This window comes from Peromyscus maniculatus, chromosome X (genome assembly GCF_049852395.1).
Source record: "Peromyscus maniculatus bairdii isolate BWxNUB_F1_BW_parent chromosome X, HU_Pman_BW_mat_3.1, whole genome shotgun sequence".
Classification (NCBI taxonomy): Eukaryota; Metazoa; Chordata; class Mammalia; order Rodentia; family Cricetidae; genus Peromyscus; species Peromyscus maniculatus.
Window position 1 is genome coordinate 378,648 of NC_134875.1, and position 23,301 is coordinate 401,948.

At 38.6% G+C, this 23,301-nt stretch overlaps 1 protein-coding gene across 6 annotated transcripts in view; it reads left to right on the forward strand.

The window, feature by feature from the left end:
• Positions 1-23,301, forward strand: part of Tmlhe (trimethyllysine hydroxylase, epsilon) — a 113,359-nt gene that overhangs the window by 85,410 nt on the left and 4,648 nt on the right. For 4 of the 6 annotated variants that reach the window (XM_076562257.1, XM_042268777.2, XM_042268775.2 and 1 more), the window contains 4 exons: positions 244-420; positions 6,881-7,160; positions 9,033-9,152; positions 18,354-18,590. In XM_076562257.1, the coding sequence (XP_076418372.1) occupies positions 244-420; positions 6,881-7,160; positions 9,033-9,152; positions 18,354-18,590 (814 nt within the window). The remainder of the gene's footprint in view (positions 1-243; positions 421-6,880; positions 7,161-9,032; positions 9,153-18,353; positions 18,591-23,301) is intronic. The other 2 variants (XM_042268778.2, XM_076562259.1) reach the window with 1 other exon arrangement.

Genomic DNA, 23,301 nt, shown 5'->3' on the forward strand with positions numbered 1-23,301 from the left:
TACATCTTGTGCACCCTCTCCTATTTAGTTATATATCTAAGCCTTTTATTCTCTTATGTGTTTTATATTCCAAAATCATACCATTTGTATCATAGAAATTGTTGATATTTTTAACTGTCAAGGGGCTATCCTTTGTTACTCTTACTTGTTTGTTAGCAAAAGTCTTTTAGTAAGAATGTTTTTTACTGTTGGTGTTTAGTTTTCCTAAATAAGTATTTCTGTTAAATCTGATCTTTTCCCTAGAACTGCAATATGCTAGCACTGTGATGCGCTTTGATTATGTCTGGCTTCGAGACCACTGCCGCTCAGCATCATGCTATAATTCTAAGACTCACCAGCGGAGCCTGGACACTGCCAGTGTGGATTTATGTATCAAACCAAAGACCATTCGTCTAGATAAAACCACACTCTTTTTTACTTGTAAGTATACAAGGGTTTCTTGGATTTTTTTTTTTGAGGTAGTCTTTTAAAGAATAATGATTTTATGAAAATAATGGTTTGGCTCTTTTCAAAATAGGGAAATTTTTCTGTTAGTTTTCCCCCTTGCTTTGGAAGCAGTTTCAATAGCCTTTTGATTTTTTTGGTTTTGTTTTGTTACAGCTAACATCATACTTAATTTTCAGACAGGATAATCTCTAAGCTAGGAAACATTGCAAGGGTGTCTGCTTTCATCAGTGTTCTGTCTTGATTTGTTTTGCATTTTGTTTTGAGACAAGGTCTTGTAAAATAGCCCCAGCTGTCCTTAAATTCACTATGTAGATCAGACTGGCCTCATACTAGTGATTCTCCTGCCTTAGCCTTCTGAGTGCTTGGGTTTCACGTATAAGAATTAACATTCTCAGAAGAAAGTAAGGAGACCTGGCTTCCCTTGCTTAGGCCAACCCATACCTCCCTGGGAACCCCCTGTACCAGGAGACCAGCCTGAATGGCCTCCTGCATACCATTTCCCCTGCTGAAGCCCTCCTATGCCTCCTGAAAATCATGCTCCAAGTGCAAGCCACTGCCTCCTGTCCAGGCCTGCCTATAGCTCCCAAGATTTTTGTTCTGGAATCCCAGCCTGCATATCCCCTGTAGCAAGAAGGAGACCAGGCTTTCCCTACTTAGGCCTATTCACATTGTCCAGGAACTTCTTGCACTAGAGAAGAAACCTAGGCCTCCCCTGCTTAGGCCTAACTATATATCCAGCCACACTTCAGGCAAGGACCATGGGCTCCTACACCATGCTGACCTACAGCTCCTAAGAATTTTGCTTCAGAAGTACAACCAACACATCCTTCTTCAGAAAGAAGAAAATCTGGCTTAGTCTACTTGGGCCTGCCTACACCACTCCAGATCTTCTTTCACAAACCCCACAGAGGAAAATGAGCATCTCAACCTTCTGAACATTGTAAATTTCTCTGTTAAAGAAAAAAGAGAAGTTTTAAAAGAAAGACCTAAGGGAAGAAAGGAAAAGCATTAACCAACAAACTATTCAAGATGTGCAAGTCCCAGAACAGGCAAAAAGCAAAACAAGACCATATGTCTCTTCCACAAACTAATCACATAATAATGGCACCTAAATGTAAGTTACCTGGAAAAACTTCCAGACAGAGAACTTAAAAGAATAATTACAACTATGTTCAAACAATTCAAAGACATGAATATACTCCAAAAGAACAAAAACAAAGACATGACTGAAATGCAGAAATAAACCCAAGATATAAAAATATAATTTAACAAAAAGAATTGCTGAGCAAAAGCCAAGCTGATATGGTGCTGGAAATGAAAAATTCAAAAAATTAAAAACTTCAGTGGAAAGACTCACCAACAGAATAGATAATGTAGAAAACAAAAGACTCAGGGCCAGAAAAAAAAGTAGAGAAATTAGATCACTCAGTAAAAGTCAATGAGAAGATTTTAGAAAATATATTAGCAAGTATGAGCTAGAGAAACAGGGAGTTTGTTGTGAGATCCTTTCTCTTAGGCACAGAATGATTTTCTGCTTTCTCTCTCTCTCTCTCTCTCTCTCTCTCTCTCTCTCTCTCTCTCTCTCTCTCTCTCTCTCTCTCTCTCTCTCTCTGAGACAGGGTTTTTCTGTGTAGCTCTGACTGTCCTGGAACTTACTCTGTAGATCAGGCTGGCCTGGAGCTGAAAAGTCCATCGGCCTGCACCTCCCAGGTGCTACCACTGCCTGGCTGGAAGTGACTTTCTAAACAGGACCCCAATAGGGCAGCCGTTAAGACAAACAATTAATAATTGGAACTTCATGAAACTTAAAAGCTTCTGTATAGTAAAAACACCATTATTTGAGTGAACAGTCAGCCTATAGAAAGAGAAAAAATTACTAGCTCTACATCTGACAGAGTTTTAGTATATAGAATATATGAGGAACTAAAAAAAAATAAAATAAAATAAACACCAAGAAAACAAACAACCCAATTTAAAAAATGGGAGCATGAATCTAAGCAAAGCTCCCCAAAGAAGAAATAAAAATGGTTGATAAATCATTTTAATACTTTAAAAACATTCAGCGTTCTTAATCATCAGGGAAAGACAAAGTAAAACTACTTTCAGAATTCATCGTACTACCCTAGTCAATATGACTAATAATTTTTTAAAGAGTACTAGATTGAGCCGGGCGGTGGTGGCGCACGCCTTTAATCCCAGCACTCGGGAGGCAGAGCCAGGCGGATCTCTGTGAGTTCGAGGCCAGCCTGGGCTACCAAGTGAGTCCCAGGAAAGGCACAAAGCTACACAGAGAAACCCTGTCTCGAAAAACCAAAAAAAAAAAAAAAAAAAAAAAACAAAAAAAAAAGTACTAGATTGTGTGTAAAGGGAAACAATTATTTACTGTTGATGGAGTTCAGACTGGTGTAGCACTATGGAAATATACAGAGGTTCCTAAAATAGCTAGAAATAGATCTACAGTATAATCCAGCTATACAAATTCTGAGCATATATCCAAAAGACTTTCTGCCCTACTACAGAGGTACTTGTTCATTGCTGCTCTATTCAATATAGCTAAGAGATGGAAACAGTCTAGATATCTATCAGATGATGAATGGTAATTAAAATGTACATATATTCAACAGAATATTATTCAGTTGTAAAAAATGAAATTCACATATAAATGGATACAGCTGGAAATTACCATTCTGAGTCAGATTACCTAGATGCAGAAATACAAAAGCTGCATGTTCTCATTTGTGTGGATGCTAGCTTTGATTCATTTGTATGATACATGTGTTTAAACTGGAGTAACCATAGAAGTCAGAAAACTAGTAAAGGGACAAGAGAGGAGATTTCAAGGGAAGGGTGATGGGTATCAGGTATGAAAGGGGTATGAAGATAAAGGAACAGGAAGGTTTAGGTGGGATGGGGACTAGAGCAGCTGGGTAGGAAGAGGGAGTAATGAAAAGGGTAACTCACATTTGAAAAAGCCATATGGAAACCTACTACTGTAGAAGCTTCCTAAGTATATAATAAACAAATATAAAAAATAGTTTAAATAGTTATAGCAGAGGGAAGAATACCTATCCCACATAGTATAGGCTCTGAAATTAAAACTTCAGTGCCAGGTATAAGTTAATGTTTTATGCTGTGGGATGGTCCTTCTGTACACTGTGAATGTGTGTTGCTCTCATTAGTTGATAATAAAGCTGTTTGGGCCTATGGCAAGGCAGGATAAGGTTAGGTGGAAGAATGTAACTGAGAACTCAAGAAGAGGGACAGAATCGAGGCAGACCTGAGCCAGCCACCCAAGGAACAAGATGTCAGAGGATCAGTAAGCCACAGACCACATGGCACTACATAGATTAATAGAAATGGGTTCAGTTCAATGTAAGAGCTAGTTAGTAATAAACCTGAGCAATCTGCCAAATATTTATAATATATATAAGCTTCGGTGTGTTTATTTGGGGTTAGGCAATTATGACAGAAAGGCCCCACCTCTGGTTACACTTTTATAGTTGTTGGTTAGTGGAAAAGAAGTAATGGACTAGAGGCTTGGTTCTATGTTAGCACATTAAAGGGCTTAGCTTTGTCTTGTAGTCTACCATGAATAAAGTAGAATTTGCAGTCTCCTACAGGACATCTCCAGACACTGTCAGAATCAGTTGGTAGCACAAACTTGATAATGAGATGGAAATGGATTTCACATATGTTTTATCATCCTGGAAGAGTTGTCTCCATCTAAATCATCTCTCAAGAAATTAAATTAGGAGTCATGACAACTCTTTTGGAATAAAGCCATCATCAGTTTGGTGTTTACAAGAGGAATAATTGCAGACAGATTGCAGAGACTTTTGAGGTCTCATGTAATTCTTAGACACACACACACACACACACACACACACACACCACTGAGAGTCCAAAGGGTTACTGGGTTTGAGTATTCAGGGAACTCATCATGATAGATAGTGTGCCTCCAGAGTACTTGGTATTACTAAGCAAACTTGTATTTTGGCAATTGGATAGCATTTACAAATATAAACTCTCTTCCTCCGTTTCTGCTGATCCTTTCATATTCCTTCTCTTAAAATATTATACAAGTTAATTGCAAAAATTTGCCAGACACAATTTAGTGCTTTGCTTCCTTTATGCTTTCAGTGGTGGGGGGCATAGGCATATGATGATTTTTTAAAATATTCTTTCATCATTTGAGAAATGTATATAATGTATTTTGATCATATTTACCTCCCCATACCCATTACCCTCACTTATCTCCGTCCTACTTCAGCCAAACCCCTTCTCCTTGCCAACAAGTCCTCCTCCTCCTCTCATGTCATCATTGTGACCCATTGAGTTTAAGGTTAAGTGGAGTGGGGATCAGATAGCAAGGTAGAAGAGAGAATATTGGGTGGGATAAGTAACACTAAAGACCTTTGAAAAAGCCATATGGAAACCCCCTACTGTAGAAGCTTCCTAAAATACAAGTGTGTATGTGTGTGTGTGTGTGTGTGTGTGTGTGTGTGTGTGTATGTGTGTGTGTGTGTGTGTGTGTGTGTGTGTGTGTGTGTGTGTTTAAATTGAGTTACCTATAATAAGGGAGACAGTGTCTCTCCCAGGTACTGTAGCAGGAATCTTAAAAGTTCTTATTAATAAAATCAAACCTGAGCCAGGTATTAGGGTGAATGCTGGAAGATCAGAGAAGCAGAACAAGCCACAGCCACCTCACCTTGCCAGTTCCTCAGCTGATCCCGTTTCCTCAGACTGGAAGCTTCTGTGTCCTCATCCCAATGGCTCTCAGCTGAACTGCTGTTCGAAAGCCTGAAAGCTTAACCAGCCAAATGCTTCTAGTTTCTGGTCTTCATGCCTTATATATCTTTCTGTTTTTGCCATCACTCCCTGGGATTAAAGGCTCACTTCTTGGGATTAAAGGCGTGTGTCACCACACCTGGCTGTTTCCAATGTGGCCTTGAACTCACAGAGATCCAGAGGGATTTCTACCTCTGGAATGCTAGGATTAAAGGTGTGAGGGCCACCATTTTCTAGCCTTTGTATCTAGTGGCTGTTCTGTCTCTGACCCCAGATAAGTTTATTAGGGTGCACAATATTTTGAGGAACACAATACCACCACAAGGCATTAGATGCCATGAAATAAAAACCTCAGTCCCAGGTATGGTTAACACTTTTAAAGTTGTAGGTCAGTGGAGTCCCTTAGATAACCTCCCCCTCCCCCAAACATTATTTGCTATTGCCATTGCTCCTGGTTAACCTCCAGAACTAGATTATAAGACCCTATTGCTGAAGACACCACATACTTGAGTTGTAGAACATATAGAAATCAAGCTTTTACTAACTGTGAAGCTTCAACCCTACTGGCTAGCTTTTATAGTGCTGGATGGTACTATGCATGCCTCCAGGGTACAAAAAGAATCAATAGTCTTCCCCATATGTTAACTCTACAAGCTACAATAATGACTGACCTGGCAAGATAATCCCACTGTTTTAAGTGGCACAAATGCTAAGTCAACCACTTTCTGCTTGTTCTGCTTGGATTTAATACCCACTCTACAAGATGGAACTCATGCCTGGTATCATTATTGGTTAAAAGAAGAAGAAGAAGAAGAAGAAGGAGGAGGAGGAGGAGGAGGAGGAGGAGGAGGAGGAGGAGGAGGAGGAGGAGAAGAAGAAGAAGAAGAAGAAGAAGGGGAAGAAGAAGAAGAAAGAGAAGAAAAGAAAAAAAAGAAAAGAAAAAAAGTGACTTGCTAGATCTTTGTCCCTTGGAGAGAGCCTAATACTACTATTTTACAAATAGATATAGTAATAAACTGCCCCATAATTTTTGTCTTTATACTCACAGATTAGTGTATCCTCCAATCCTCATCAGAGAAATTTCTTTCTGCAGTAGGTGGTGATTAATACACAGAGACCTACAACTGGTCAACATAGAAAGCAAAATCACCTATGGAAGTCTCAGCTCCAAGTAGAACAACTATATCACACACACACACACACACACACACACACACACACACACACACACACGCATGCACAAGGCTCAGGAACTATCTAGGAAGAGGGGATTCTTGCACTCTTTACGAACTTTGTAAGAAAAGTACTTGCCAGACATGACAAAGCCATTGCACACAGAACTCACAGTTGTGATTGTTTGCATATGATCAAGCCAGCCAAATTTCCCAGCATGGATGAGGAAGAGACTCATGAAATAGTCTCAGTGGATTTAAAAACAGAACACATAAAGTTTGAGGGTAAAGTGATGGGCAAGAGGAATTAGAGGGGAGTGAATGGGAGGTAGATTTGATCAAAACATGCATCTATGAAATTCTTAAACCATTAAAAATGTAAAACTAATGTCAGAAAAATAAATGAACATTTTTAAGTAGTAAATTGCCAGTTTTTCTAAATTTTAATTTAATGCTTTTTTTCTCTTAAAAAGGGCCAGATGGTCATGTGACTAGATATGATCTGGATTGGCTGGTGAAAAATAGCTATGAAGGGCAGAAACAAAAGGTTATCCACCCTAGAATATTATGGAATGCTCAACTCTACCAGCAAGCCCAGGTTCCATCTGTTGATTTCCAGAGTTTCTTAGAATCAAATGATGAACTGAAGAAGTTTCTGCAGAACTTTCTGCTATATGGAATTGCATTTGTAGAAAATGTCCCTCCCACTCAAGAACACACAGAGAAGTTGGCGGAAAGGGTCAGTTTAATCAGGTAATTTACTAATTTTCTGAAATCCACAGTAACTAATTTCTAGAGTGTGAGCACCAATTAAAAGATGTAAAAAGATCTAGTTTCATGGAGCATCTTCCTCAAATGCGTTAGGCCTAGGTTTAGTATCCAGTACTGCCACCTCCCCCCAAAAAGTAATCTCTCTCCTCCTCCCTTTCCTCTCCATCATTACTTCCTCCCTGTACTATATTCTGCTTAAAAAGGGCCTGAATTTGTACTATATTTTAACAATATAGAGAATCTAAAAATTACAGTTTTTATCTTTATAAATTCCTAACTCTCTATCATAGATTGGTTGTTAATGCTTCATTGGATACATTTTATTGCATTTAATTAGCATATTCACACACTATATTTTATTTTGGTCATTACAGCAACCTTTTAATCATGTTTTATTGTCTGTTCCACTGATAAGCACCTGGTGCTAAGATACAATCAGTGACTTTTTCAGGATCACTGTTACAGTAAGCAGTGTACCTTGGGTTTCCTTATCCTAAATAAAGTATTCTTTTCATTACTACTCTCCATTTCACATATAGCTTGATCTTCTGTAGCATTAAATGCAACATAAACTTACTTCATTACAAATAGTATTTTTTTATTTAATAAAATTCACGTGTAATTAGTTCATTGTGTTACCCAAAGTACCAAAGTATGCTGAGTCATTTGAACAGTGCTAGTAAAGCATAATCAATAGCATTTGTGAGCCATTCAGTTTGAAACACAATTCCAAAGCTCTAAAATAAAGGAAATTGCTGCTAATCAAACTATTGAGAAGGCTTGGAAACTTTTATTTCAAAAGTAAAAGCATTTCCTGTTTGCTCTTGGATTTAGGTGTTGTAGCACAGTCCTTTAATCCCAGAATCTTGGAGGCAAGGGCAGGTGTATCTCTGAGTTCAAGGCCAGCATGGTCTACAGAGTGAGTTTCAGGACAGCCAGGGCTACACAGAGAAACCCTGTCTTGAAAAACCAAACAAAAAAGTATCCTTTCCTCAGATCTGAACCCACTGAGAAAATAAATGCAAAATCTAATCTATTATTCTACAGGAGAAATACAGCAGGTCTCATAATTGCAACAAAAATATCATTTTCTCTTTTTCTTGTTCCTCTGTGTTCAAAAGATTAAATGAAAAAAAAAACCTCTATGATATATGAATAAGGAAACTTCTGTCACCCTTATTAGATTATCTACTATATTAGAAAAGGACTGTTGTTGGAAAAAATCTGAATATTAATGAAAGACTGTAGTTCTTATATTAAAATTGTGCTTACTATAAGCAGCCACCTCATTGTTTCTATAAGAGGAAAGTAAACAAAGGGAATAGCCTTGAATGAGGAGGCTATTAAAATAATAATATAAACAACAGGCAGTGATCTCTGAGCTTTCAGAATGTGCAGTATTTCAATGGTTTTCAGTTCACATTCCCAGAGTGTCAATCAGTGACAGAATTTTTAAGACTGGTATTTTTAACTGTCAATTTCACCTTATAGATAGCAATCTGTAACAACAATAACTATTATACATATATATGTATATATATATATGTTAAGAGGAAACAATGATGAATAAAATTACAAATACTGCCGGGCGTGGTGGCGCACGCCTTTAATCCCAGCACTCGGGAGGCAGAGCCAGGCGGATCTCTGTGAGTTCGAGGCCAGCCTGGGCTACCAAGTGAGCTCCAGGAAAGGCGCAAAGCTACACAGAGAAACCCTGTCTCGAAAAAACCAAAAAAAAAAAAAAAAAAAAAAAAAAAAAATTACAAATACTACAATTAAATATTACATTAAGTATTACATTAAAATTAATTATTACAAATAAATATAGTTTTTTTTCTTGATTTTACTTGGCAGAGAAACCATCTATGGAAGGATGTGGTATTTCACTTCAGATTTTTCCAGAGGTGACACTGCATACACTAAGCTAGCTCTAGATCGGCATACTGACACTACCTACTTTCAAGAGCCCTGTGGGTAAGTATATTATACTTTCTAGTGTACTCTTCTTCTAGTTGCTGGTCTTGAATAGTTTCTTAATTGTCTTCCATTCTATTTCAATGAACATCATGCCTACTTACTGTGGACTTTATGAGTATTTCTTTGTCTTCCTCTGGAAACATAGTCATTTAATAATATTCTAGTTCAGTCTTCATTAAACTTTTAGGAATATAATTTGTATTTAAAATACAACACATACACATGTGTGTATGTGGAAAGAGACAGACACTGGCTTACACTGTAGCCCTGGATGTTTTGTCCTAGAACTGGAATTCAGTATGTAGCCTAGCCTTGAACAATTCTCGTACCTCAGCCTTCCAACCCACTATACAGGATTACAATATTTTCTCAAAGTAATTACAGCTCACCAAAAAAGTTAACTAACTATTATATAAGCTTTAGAAATTATATATTTGGCATGATGACAGAGGCCTTTAATTCCAGAACTCAGGAGGCAGAGTTCAGAAACAGCCAGGGCTCAACAATAAGAATTTATCTTTTTAAAAAAATTGCATCTTCTTTCATTTAGTTACTGTGTTATAGCAAAGAGGTCAGTCCTATAAACACTGCTGTTATTAGTATGCTGTTAAGAAGACTCTGAATCTAACAAGAAGTTGAAGAGGAGAAATGGCAGAAAAATAACTTTTTTCATATTAAAGCAATAGCTATACACTAGTAGTCATATACTATATTCAGATTCCCTACTATTTGCTACTTAATAGAGGCCTCTATGGTTGTTGCTTTGTCATTGTTGATCTTGCTTCTGCATACAGATTATGAGCCTGAAGCAATGATATTAGTTAAATGATTGTACATGTGCATGTGGTGTTAAAAAGATAGTAGGAAAGAGTGAAAGTACCCAGCTGATTATTGTTTTATTAGTTTATTTGAAGAGTTTGTATCTTAAGAATATTCTGGGCCAGTGAGATGGCTCAGCTAGTTAAGACACTTGTCAACAAACCTGGTGACCTGTGTTTAGTCTCTGGGACACCCACATGGTGGAATGGGAGAACCGTTCCCCAAAAGTTTTCCTCTGGCCTCCACACATGTACTATGGCATATACACATGTGCATGTTCTACCAACATCAGAGATAAACAACTATATTTCCCTTTTACCTTTTCTAGTCAATTATAAAGACTGAGTAGATTTGCAGGGTAGTGATAGTGGTGAAGAGTTAAGGCTGTGACATCAACTAGACCTCTCTCTGCAACCCAGTCTGAACATGCATTATTAGCTTTTTGATGCTGAGCATGTAAATTAAAATCTCCAAGCTTCCTTATCTTCATCTGTAAAATGAGATTAGCAATACAATCTATCCATTAATGTTGATAAGGGATTAAATTTTGTAATAAATTTAAAGCATTTAACATTCTTCTCAACACATACTAAATATTCAGTAAGGATTAGTTGTTATTACCATTTTAGTTATTGTAATCACCACTATCATCTTCATTGTTACATGCCTATCTTTTCTAAAGCCAGCTTTGCTCTGGATGTCATCATTTCTTCAACTGGAGATTTTCCTCTATCTTTAGCCTTTCCATACCTGTTGACTTCCTATCAGTCAAATTTTATTCTCTGCTTTTGTATATTTGTCTAGACTCTGTATTCCTTTTTCTATCTTTTTATATCTAAGCTTTTTTAAAAAATCTGTATTTAATATTTCATGAAAATTATTATTATTAGCATGCATTAAGTGTAAGAGTGTCTCATGATAGTTTCATACATGTTTATAATATAATCATATTCATCCTTTCTATTATTCTTACCTATCTATACTCCCTTCTCCCTTTCTGTTTTATTATCCTTGGTAGCCAGCCCCCTTTCAGTTTTATGTCTTTTTTCTCTGTATCTGCCATATGTTCAAAAAAACATGTAATACTTGTGTTTTTATGGGATTGACTTACTATGCATAACATATTGATCTCTAGTTCCATCCATTTTCCATCAAGTGACATATTTTCATTCTTAACAGCCAAAAACCTATTAATGTGAGTGTGTGAGTTGTATCTCTCTCTCTCTCTCTCTCTCTCTCTCTCTCTCTCTCTCTCTCTCTCTCTGTCTGTCTCTGTCTCTCTCTCTCTCTCTCAGAGAGAATTTCTTTATTCACTCCTCTACTGGCTAGGCATATTTTATAATTCAGCTGCTGTGAATAGTGTGGCAATAAACACAGATCTGTAACTGTCTCTGTGGTACACTGACTTGGTTGCTTTGGTTATATTTCCAGGAGAGATATAACTAAATTTTTATTTTCCTTCTATTGAAAATAGATTTTTTTCTCACATAATATATCCTTATTATGGTTTCCCCTCCCCCTGCTCCTCCCAGGTCCTCTCACCACCTCTCCCATCCAGCCTACCCTCTTTCTGTCTGTCATTAGAAAACAAACAGGCTTCTAAGGAATAATAATGAAAAGTTATTATTAAGATAAGATAAATAAGGTAAAACAAAAACTAACTCATCAGAATAGGACAAAACAAACAGAAGGAAAGGAGCCCAAGGAAAGACACAAGAAATGGATACAGATGCAGAGACTTACTCTCACACTCAGGAATCCCATAAAAATACCAAACTGGAAGCCATAAGATGTAGTGGGTAGCCATTCCAGCTTGGATCTGAAAGTTCCAACCCCCATTGAGACTCTGGCAACTGTCACGCCTACGAGGCAGGGCCAGGGGAGGCGCCTGGAGACCCGAGAACTGGATGGGCTAGCACTCTCTCTGTGCTGGGACCCTAAACGTTGGAGGTGGACTGAACAGAGCTCCAGAGAACACTGCTGGATTGCGATACACCTTCCCCAGACCCTGCGACCCCCTTTCCCTTTTTGTAAGTCACCCACTAAATAAATCTTCCTTTTAACTAAGTGGAGTGGCCTTAATAATTTCACCAATATCTGGTGCCCAATGTGGGGCCCAAACCCACGACCCTGAAATTAAGAGTCTCATGCTCTACCGACTGAGCTAGCCGGGCTGGGGGTCGCAGGGTCTGGGGAAGGTATATCGCAGTCCAGTGGTGTTCTCTGGAGCTCTGCTCGGTCCACCTCCATAGTCTAGGGTCCAGGAACAGAGAGAGCGCTGGCCCATCCAGATCTCGGTTCTCCAGGTGCCTCCCCTGGCCCTGCCTTGTAGGCGTGACAGTTGCCAGCGTCTCAATGGGGGTTGGAACTTCCAGATCCAAGCTGGAATGGCTACCCACTACATCAATATATACACAAAGGACCCATGGGGTAAAAAGATAGAGGAAAAACATAAGTAAAATAAAAGATAAAAAAAATTAAAAATCCCTGACATGACATTATGAGACAAAAAAAATCTCTAAAGATGCCATTGAGTTCATTTTCTGTTGACCCTCTACTGCTGGGCATGCAGCCTACCCTTAAGAGTAGTTTGTTTCCCCCAGTGAGACTCCTTTAGAGAAAACTAATTTCTTATTTGCCAATGGTTATCAGTTGGCGACTGCTTCAGGGTTAGGAATGAGGGCATGTGTCCACTTCTCCTTTCAACTGTAGGACCCCATCTGGTATGGACCCGTGCAGGCCCTGTGCATGCTGCCCCAGTCTCTGTGAGTTCATATGTGTGTCAATCCTGTTAATTTAGAGGGCCCTATTACCTTGGTATCCTCCATCTCCTCTGGCTCTTACACTCTTTCTGTCTCCTCTTCTGAAAGGAAGCCATAATATATACACAAAGGACCTGATGCAGACCCATGCAGGATCCATGCTGCCTCAGTCTCTTTGAGTTCATATGTGTTTTGATCATTAGAGGGATTTGTTTTCTTGGCGTTCTCCATCCCCTCTGGCTTGTAAAGCTTCTCTGATGGTGTCTGTGCAAGGTACTTACTTATCTTTGAGTATAGCAGAATGTCATTAGGAGTCATTTTATTGCTATGTTCTTTCAGTAGAAGAATAATATTTGGTTTTGCCCTAGGTCCTGGGCTATCTAGTCTCAGCTTCTTGGTCATCGCAGCATTGTTGGTTATGGGTCTATCTTGTGGAGTGGGCCTTAAATCAAATCAGATATTGGTTGGTTAGTCCTACAAGATTTATGCCACCATATCTTGCAGGCAGGACACATTGTAGATTGAACGATTTATAGGTGGGTTGGTGTTTATTTACCTTTCTCCTTTGGTAGCATGCAGACTACCTTCTGATACCATGAACACTAGTTAGGAGGGGTGAAGGCTCCATGTTGGCACCAGGTCATCTTCTCCATGTTCAATGAGTTGTGTAGGTATTATCTTCAGTAACACAGCCTTGCTGTCAATGTGGAGAGCAACCCATTTTCTTGGCAACAGTCTTGGTTGTTTGGGGATTCCTATGGGACCCCTTTGTCCAAAAATTCAACTTGATATAATCCATTCCCAGTACTGGCATCTTCATTTGGTGACAATAGATGTCCAGTTGGGGCATTTTCTCCCCCATTATTTAGCAATTTCCTTTAGATCACCTTCATATATGTATATATTTTAGGAAGTTTCTACTATATTAGGTTTCCATTCTACCCCTCAAATGGCTCTTAATTTTACCTGTCTCCCTGTATTCCCTCTCTTATCCTCTCCCCTACCCAACTCGATCCTTCCCTTCCAGTACCTCCATCCATTCATAACAATCCTATTTCCCCTTTCTAGGGAGATCTGTCAGTCTCCCCTAGTCCCTTACTCTATGCCTAATCTCTGTCGTTCTATGGATTGGAGTTTGGTTATCATTGACTTAACAGCTAATATCCACATATAAACAACTGTATACCATATTAGTCTTTCTGACATAACTAGATTATCTATTAGTTCTAATTTTTAGTTTTTTGAGAAACCTCCATAATGATTTTCATAGTGATTGCACTAATCTACATCCAAGAATGAAGTAGTTTAATATTAGAGTTCCTTTTTCACTACATCCTCACTAGCATTTGTTGTTTGTTTTCTTGTTTTAAAATCACTGTATTAATGCTTTAGAATTTTATAGTGTGTATTTTTTATCATATTCAATTCCATTGCCTCCATGATCCACCCCTAACTCCCTATCACCCCAATTTTAGGGCTTTTATAAAAATAGCCTATCAACTCCAATTTGTGCTGTCCATATACTAAGAACTACACTATTAAAGACAACTGTCTCTCCCTCCCATAGAAGCCATCAGCTGTCCATACCTCCTCAGTTAGGGGTAGAGGTTCATGAACCCCTTCCTACTCCATGCTGGAATCTTGTTTTCTTGATAGTTACTCTGACTGAAGTGAAATGGAATGCCAATATATTTTTAAATATAAATTTTATTTTTATGTATTTATTATAAATAGTAATGAGTTTCATAATGGTACTATTCCTCAAGGCTTTCATACTTAAGATAAGCCTTCCAAATGACTGCTTCCATCTTGTTGCTTTTTATCACCTATAGATCACAAAATCTACCTCTCTTCTGAGTTAAACATTTTTAAGTGACTACTAAATAATAAAGACCTATAAGTTTCACAGAAAGTTTCATATGATTAAAATTACTTTTCACATTTTAATTATATTTCCTTTAGATTCTTCTTGATTTTATTCCTTTATCTTTCCTTATATTTCTTGCTTGTTTTACTTTATGGTATATTTTCCCATATTTTTACATGTTTCAATAAATTGCTGTTAAGTTATATATTAAAATATAATTACATTGTTTCTCCCTTCCTTTTCTACCCTCCAATCCCTCTGATGTACCCCACCCCACTTTAAACCACAGCCTCTTTTTTTTGTTGTTATATAAGCATTGAACTAGAGTGGATTAGAATGATGCTTCCCTCCATAGGCTCATATATTTGAATCCTTGGTCCCAGTTGATAGAACTGTTTAGGAAGGATTAGGATACATGGCCTTATTGGAGGAAGTACATTACTGGGGTGGGATTTGAGATTTAAAAAGCCCATGCCATTCCTACTTATCTCTTTCTCTTTGTGTGTATGTCTTGTGCTTATACATTAAGATGCAAGCCTCTCTTAGCTGCTTCTCTAGTGCCATGCCTGCCTGCCTGCTACCATGCTCCTTACCATGATGGTCACAGCTCTTAACTCCCTGGAATCATGAGCCCCAAATTAAATAAGTTGCTTTATCATGGCAATAGAAAAGTGACTAACATGGTCCTACTGCAGCCATGGTCTGTGTAAATGCCCATGGCCCATGTTGCCACCAAAGGCCACAAGGATGCCTGGCCTCTGGGCTTCCACCTGTGGCCATGTTGGGTCCGAGGAATGTGCTGCTGCCAGGTCCATGCGAACCTGAGTGGTCTGCCCTGCCACCCACGGCCATGGCATCATCCAGACCTGAGCTGCTGCCAAGGGCCATGTTTAGGTCCATAGCCCTACTACAGCCAGTGTCTATGTTGAGATCTGTGGCTTCTGTTACCATTGAAAGCCATATGATTGCCCAGAGTCTGGACCACCACCTAGGGCCATGTTGGTGTCCACGGACCACACTGCTGCTGAGCCCATGCCAATCTGAGAGACCTGTGCTGCCACCTGGGGCCATGTTTGAGTCCAAGTATCATGCTGCTGCTGAGCCCATGCCAATCTGAGTGCCTGTGCTGCCACCTGGGGCCATCGTGACATCCAGGCCCAAGCTGCTGCTTCTGGCCATATTTGGGTCTTGGTTCCATCACAGCTGGGGTCTATGTTGATGTCCATAAACATAAAGAGCTTTGCTTAGTCTTAAATAATGAACAAGAATTGAACTGGAATGATACTGAAGCATGGAGAAAGGACCCTAGGAAGAGGCAAACCATAACCAAATATAGTGGTATAAATCAACAAGGCATATTCAAGGAAAAGAGTATGCAGTTCCTGTTATTGTAGCATAGAGAACCACAGAATACTCTTAAATTGTTAAATATTGGCATTTTTAAAGTTGAGTGTGGCTGGCAAGATGGCTCATCAGGTAAAGGTTCTTGCCTCTAAGCCTGGTTACCTGAGTTTGAGCCCTAAAAACCATGTAATATGTGGTGGTTTGAAAGAAAATGGCCCCCAAAGAGACTGGCATTATTAGGAGGTGTAGCCTTGTTGGAGAAAGTGTGTCACTGTAGGGGCGGGCTTTGAGGTCTCTTTTGCTCAAGCTTCCCTCAGTGTGACTTTCATTTGACTTCCTGCTACCTTCTTGTCAAGATGTAGCATTCAGCTTCAGCACCATGTCTGCCTGCACACCTCCATGCTTACCACAATGATGATAATGTACTGAACCTCTAAAACTGTAAGCGAGCCACCCCTGTAGTCAGAAGGCTCTCTGACCCCACCTGTGGATAGACTAGATTTAACTGTAATTCTTGCTTAATAACTGTTTATAAATATAATTTTTCTATATTAAAACTAAAACCTTCCTTTTTGATTAGATAGGAAAGGGGAAGTGCTGGGGGATGTCTTTCTGTATGCTGTGAATATGTGCTGTTCCCATTGGTTAGTAAATAAAGCTGTTTTGGCCCATGGTAAGAAAGCTTACAGCCAGGCAGGAAATCCAAGCAGAGATAAAGAGAGAAGAAGGGCAGAGAGAGAGACGCTAGCTGCCACCATGGAAGGAGCATCAAGATGCCAGCAGACTGGTAATGCCACAGCCATGTGGCAACTTATAGATTAATAGTTATGGGTTAAGTTATAAGAGCTAGCTAGCAAGAAGCCTGCCATAGGCCATACAGTTTGTAAACAATATTAAGCCTCTGAATGATTATTTTATAAACAGCTGAGGGACTGCAGGACTGGGCAGGACCAGAGAACCTTCCAACTACACACCCCAATTAAATGTTTTCTTCATAAGAGTTGCTGTGGCTGGGCAGTGGTGGCACACGCCATTGATCCCAGCACTCAGGAGGCTGAAGCAGGTGGATCTCTGTGAGTTTGAGGCCTGCCTGGACTAGAGTGAGTTCCAGGAAAGGTGCAAAGCTACACAAAGAAACCCTGTCTCGGAAAAAAAAAAAAAAAAAAGTTGCTGTGGTCATGGAGTCTCTTCACAGCAATAGTAACCCTATTTAATACATAGTGGAAAGAGACAAGTGCCTCTCACAGGTTATCTTTTTACCTACCCTTGTGTGCATTGGCACACAAAATCAAATCCCCCCCCCATTACAGAAAGAAGTAAAACTAAAACAAAATTTTGTTTTGTTTTGTTTTAAGATGTAGCTCAGTTGGTAGAATACCTGCCTACCATACACAAAGCCCAGGGTTCAGTCTCCAGCACCTTCATGATTGATGTGTGGTGACATATGCTGTAGCTAGAGTCTTCTCCAGTCCTGCCTGACCCACGGTCAGGACAAATCTCTCTCTCCTGCAAGTCCCACAGCTGCTCAGACCTAACCCAGTAAACACAGAGACTTATATTGCTTACAGACTGTATGGCTGTGGCAGGCTTCTTGTTATCTTGTTCTTCTATCTTAAATTAGCCCATTTCTATAAATCTATACCTTACCACATTACTGGTATCTTACATGTTGGTACTCATGCAGCGGCTGGCATCTCCTGACTCAGCCTTCCTGTTCCCAAAATTCTCTTCTCTGCTTGTCCCGCCTATACTTCCTGCCTGGCTACTGGCCAATCAGCATTTTATTTATACAGAGCGATATCCACAGCAATATGCCTGTAATCCCAGAACTTAAGAGGGCTATCCTTGTCAGTTCCATGGTAAATTTGAGACCAAGTTGGTATACATGGGACCATGTCTAAACAAAATAAAACAAATGGAAAAACACACCACCAACAACAAAAACCCCACCTTTCCTACTAAAATAAATATTTATCTTTTTTATGGAGCTCACTACAACTTGTGTAAAACTTTATTTTTTTATTCAAATGTTACTCGAGCTCACTACAACTTGTATAAAACTTTTTTTATTCAAATGTTACTTGCTTTAGCTTCATCTCTTCTTACTAGATTATGATCTTCTTCAAAACAGATACTATATCTTGTTCATGTCTATATTCCCATGTCTTTCCTGGCATATATATACCCTAATACATATTATACATTTTTGAAATAAATATGTAGTAATATTATTTAAGAGTAAAAAAGGTACAACTTTCTATAAGGGAAAACCAATTAGGAAATAGATTTCTTTCTTCATTAAAATTACCAAAGTAGGTTCAGTAGTCATTTCTGATATAATATACTATAATTTCATTATGTTTTCTTTTATCCACTGAACAAAAGAATTTACTTTGCTTTCTTTAGCATTCAAGTATTTCATTGTCTTAAACATGAAGGAACAGGTGGCAGGACACTGTTAGTAGATGGATTCTATGCAGCACAACAAGTACTTCAAAAAGCACCTAAGGAATTTGAACTCCTCAGCAAAGTGCCATTGAAACATGAGTATATTGAAAATGTTGGAGAATGTCACAACCACATGATTGGGGTTGGGCCAGTCTTAAATATCTACCCATGGAATAAAGAGCTCTATTTGATCAGGTGAGTACCAAACAACTGTTCTCCCATGTGATATATTTATTATACATCAAGCTCTTGACTAATATATCCACCTATCTCCTAGAATCATCATTTGGCTGTCTTATAGAACATACAGTGTATCATATTCAAAATCTAGTTTAGAGTCTCCACTCACCTTAAGCTCACCTGTCTACATATTTGCTCATGTTTCATTGAATGATACATCCACCAAATTGCCCAAAGAAAAAACTAAAAGCCACCTTCAACCAGTCTATCTCCCTCACACTATTGCAACCAGTCTAACTAGATTTACCTAATAATTTTTCCTCAAAGTACCCAGTGCTTCCTATTCACAATACCACCTTTTGTGTGAGACCACCATCACCTCTACACAGTACCATTGATTTCACCCTTACCCACCTTCTATACATTTTGTGTTGTAGCTAGAGAAATCTTTTAAAATTTTATTTATTATTGTGTGTTTATGTGTGAAAATATGTAAGTGTATATATACCATTGCATATGTGTGAAGGTCACAGGAACACTTTTCAAGGGTTGGTTCTCTCAGCATTGGATCAAGAAATCGAAGTCAAGCCTGTGTGTGTGTGTGTGTGTGTGTGTGTGTGTGTGCTGTGTGTATGTGTAGATGTATATTATATAATGTATAAATATAATGATATATATATATATATATATATCATATAAGTTGTCATCTCTATCCTTTACCCTGGAAGGCAGAAGGAATTATGTCAATAGTAACTCATTTTTCTTGGATAAGTTCTTCCCAGAAATACTCCCTCAGTCATCTCTTGTATACCCACTATATAAAATAAGAAGTATGTCCAACATTTTATTATGAACACCTTAACACATTGAAAATTAAAATCAATGTGGAAAAGCTCAGCCTTCCACCAACTTCTTACCATTAAGATATTACTATTCTTGTTTTATCATGGAACCCTCCATTTCTCTGCCCATCTGTCATGATTAGTTTTGATGTCAACTCAACACAAGCTAGAAGTCACCTGAGAGGAGGGAATCTCAATTGAGAAAATGCTTCCATAAGATTGGCCTGTAGACAAACCTGTAAGGCATTTTCTTAATTAATGATTGATGTGGGAAGGTCCAATCTATTGTGAGTGGTACCATCCCTGGGCTGGTGGTCCTAGGTTCTATAAGAAAGCAGTCTGATGCCATTAATCCCAGCACTCGGGAGGCAGAGCCAGGCGGATCTCTGTGAGTTCGAGGCCAGCCTGGGCTACCAAGTGAGCTCCAGGAAAGACACAAAGCTACGCAGAGAAACCCTGTCTCGAAAAACCAAAAAAAAAAAAAAGAAGAAGAAGAAGAAGAAGAAGAAGAAGAAGAAGAAGAAGAAGAAGAAGAAGAAGAAGAAGAAGAAGAAGAAGAAGAAGAAGAAGAAGAAGAAGAAAGAAAGCAGGCTGAGCAAGTCAGGGGAAGCAAGCCAGTAGTAAACAGCACTCCTCCATGGCCTCCTGCCTCCAGGTTCCTGCCCTGTTTGAGTTCCTGTCCTGATTTCCTTCAGTGGTAAACAGAAATGTGGAAGTGTACACTGAATAAACCCTTTCCTCCCCAAGTTGTTTTGGTAATGGTGTTTCACCACAGCAAAAGAAACCCTAAGTCACCATCTATCCACCCATCAATTGATCATGTTTTTTGAAGCATTTTAAAGTATATTGTAGATATATCTCACACTAAATATATTGGTGAAATTATTAAGGCCACTCCACATAGTTAAAAGGATATTTAATGGCGTAACTTACAAATTAATGGATAGGTAGGTTGCGGGGTTTGGGAAGGTGTATCGCAGTCCAGTGGTGTTCCCTGGAGCTCTGCTCAGTCCACCTCCACCGTTCAGGGTCCCAGAACAGAGAGAACGCTGGCCCATCCAGATCTCGGGTCTCCAGGCGCCTCCCCTGACCCCACCTCATAGGCGTGACAGTTGCCAGAGTCTCAATGGGGGTTGGAACTTCCAAATCCAAGCTGGAATGGCTACCCACTACAAAAATACTTTAATATTTATATAAAATAGAGTTCAGTATGGTTTTATACCATTTTGTTTTCAAGTGAAAAGTATATATAATAATGTTTTAAAATGTTAAATATAAACTTATGGTGATCTGAGAAATGAATATACTTCTGTGTCATGAATCTATATCAATATTTAAAATATTATCCTCAGTAGGGGAAGTACCTTTCTATTTTCCTGTCAGACCCTGCATATATAGCCCCAAAGGAAGCCACTGTTTGTTTTGTTGGTTTAAATGATAAGATATAAATAAGATATAAAAAATTATATCTAAGTTGTTTCTAATTTAGTTTCATTATGATTAAAATTGCTATAAAATTTTCCATAAAAGTACTTTTGTGAATGTATATTTTCATTTCAACCACATAAGTACATATGGATGTGTATTAGTTACTTTTCTCATTGCTATGACAAAATACCTAACAAAAGCAATTCAGGGAAGGAAGGGTTTATTCTGGCTCATAGTGGGAGAGTGAGGTAGCAGGTTACAAACCACAGTCGGGGAGCAGAGAGATATGAATGCTGGTGCTCATCCAACTTTCTCCTTTATATTTAGTTCAGGGGTCTGGCCCATGGAATGGTGCCATCCACATTCAGGGTGGGGCCTCCTTATTGAGTTACACCTCTCTGGAAACACCCTTAGAGATTTGCCCAAAAGTCTGTCTCTCAGGTGACTTTAGATTCTGTCAACTTGAAAATCAGTGTTAATAATCACAGAATAGCACAGATATGTCATAGAATCCAAGAATGTTTAGTTTCAGTAAGTAATGTTTTGCCAAACTAGTTGTACCATTTTATACCCTCATAAAGAAAGGATGAAAGTTGCATCTGCTTCAAGTCCTTACCAGTACTTGGTGCTGCCAGTTGTATTAATTTTAGCTACTGTTATAGATACTTTTTAAGGAAAGCCTTATGAGCAAGTGTTCACAGGAATTGGATAATTCTATCTGCATGGTGCTATCAACAATGAGTAAAATATTAGAGAGATCCAATTACCTAAAATAGTAAGCTGTGGCAGATTTATTCTTTCCAAGTTTCAGTTGCCTTATGTCTAAAAGGTGGTTAATAACAGTTTTCCTTCTGAGATAGAGAAATAAGCCAATAAAATAGTATTTATACAACTTCCAAGTATATAGGACTAAATCCTCTAGAAATAGTATTGAGTGTCAACACCATGTTTCCTCACTGTCTTCCTCATATGGACATGGCTCCTAAAAGCCTGGGAGGAAGCATTACTCATTATGGTCTTTCATTTGATTCACTGATAGTGGTCCTGTGAGGTCCGCTAAGCAAGTATTTATTTAACATATGAGAAAAAAGAATATTGGTTCTAATTATGCTATATACTAAAGGCAACAAATGCCATCTGAAACCATTATTTCTCTTTGAAAGGAAGACCTTTAGCAGTGTCTACTAAAATCTGACAATATACATACCTGTAGTAAAATGTAGTTTGTTTTTTTAAACACTGTGGCGGCCCTCCAACCAGCTCCCAAATAAATACACAGAGACTTATTCTTACTTATGAATACCCTGCTTTAGCTTGGCTTATTCCTAGTGAGCTTTTCTTAAAATATCTCATCTATCTTTTGCCGCTGGACTTTTACCTTTCTTTATTCTATATGTCTTTTTTTCCTTCTTACTCTATGGCTGGTTGTGTGGCTGGGTGGCTGGCTGCTGGCATCCTCCTCTCCTTTTCTTGCTCCTCACTCTCTCTCATTCTTCATTCTCCTCCTATTTATTCTCTCTGCCTGGCAGCCCTGCCTATCCCTTTCCTGCCTGGCTATTGGCTGTTCGGCTTTTTATTAGACCAATCAGGTGTTTGGGGCAGGCAAAGTAACACAGAGGTAAACAAATGCAACATGAAAGAATACAACATATCTTTGCATAATTAAACAAATATTCCATAGCATAAACAAATGTAACACATCTTAAACCAATTTTCCACATTTCCCCCTTTTGTCTAAATAAAAGTAAAAGGTTTTAACTTTAACATAATAAACCACATACAACAAAAACAGTTATCAAGGAAGAATTATATTTAAAATATTCAGTCCATTTGTATTTAGCAAAGTCAGAGAAAATACTCTATTATCTATCTTATCTTAGTGATTCTAAAGTTTTACACCTAATTTACTTTCTATCGTAACTAAGGAAAACTATAACTCTAAATATTTAGTCTTTAACTCCACCAACAACCCCAGAAGGATGTAATATTACCTAACAACAGAGACATCTGGCTGCCTGGAAGTCACCCAAAGTTCCTCTGCAACATTGGGATATCCATCTTCAGTCTACAAGCCTAGAATATCTGGTAGATTTTTCAGTGAAGCAGAAATTTGAAGGACTGTCCTGCCTTGTATTGGTAAATCTCATCAGTTGCTTTCCTCTGTGTCCTGCAGAATATCTAGCAGATTCTTCTGTGAAGCAGGAATCTCAAAGAACTGTCCTGCCTTGTCTTGGCAGAGTTCAACAGTCCTTTTCCTGTGTCTCTCTTATCCAGTCTGTACAGCATACTGTCAGCAGTCAAGGCAAGAACAATTTCTTGCCCAAATGGCTAGCCTTGTGACATTGAAAGCAAACTCCATATGGAGTTTCTTCAGTGCCCATCATCCTTTTATAAAGTTAATTGCTGCTGCCAGGAGTAGATGTGTCTCATTGTCATGAAAAACCTTAGGTTATTGA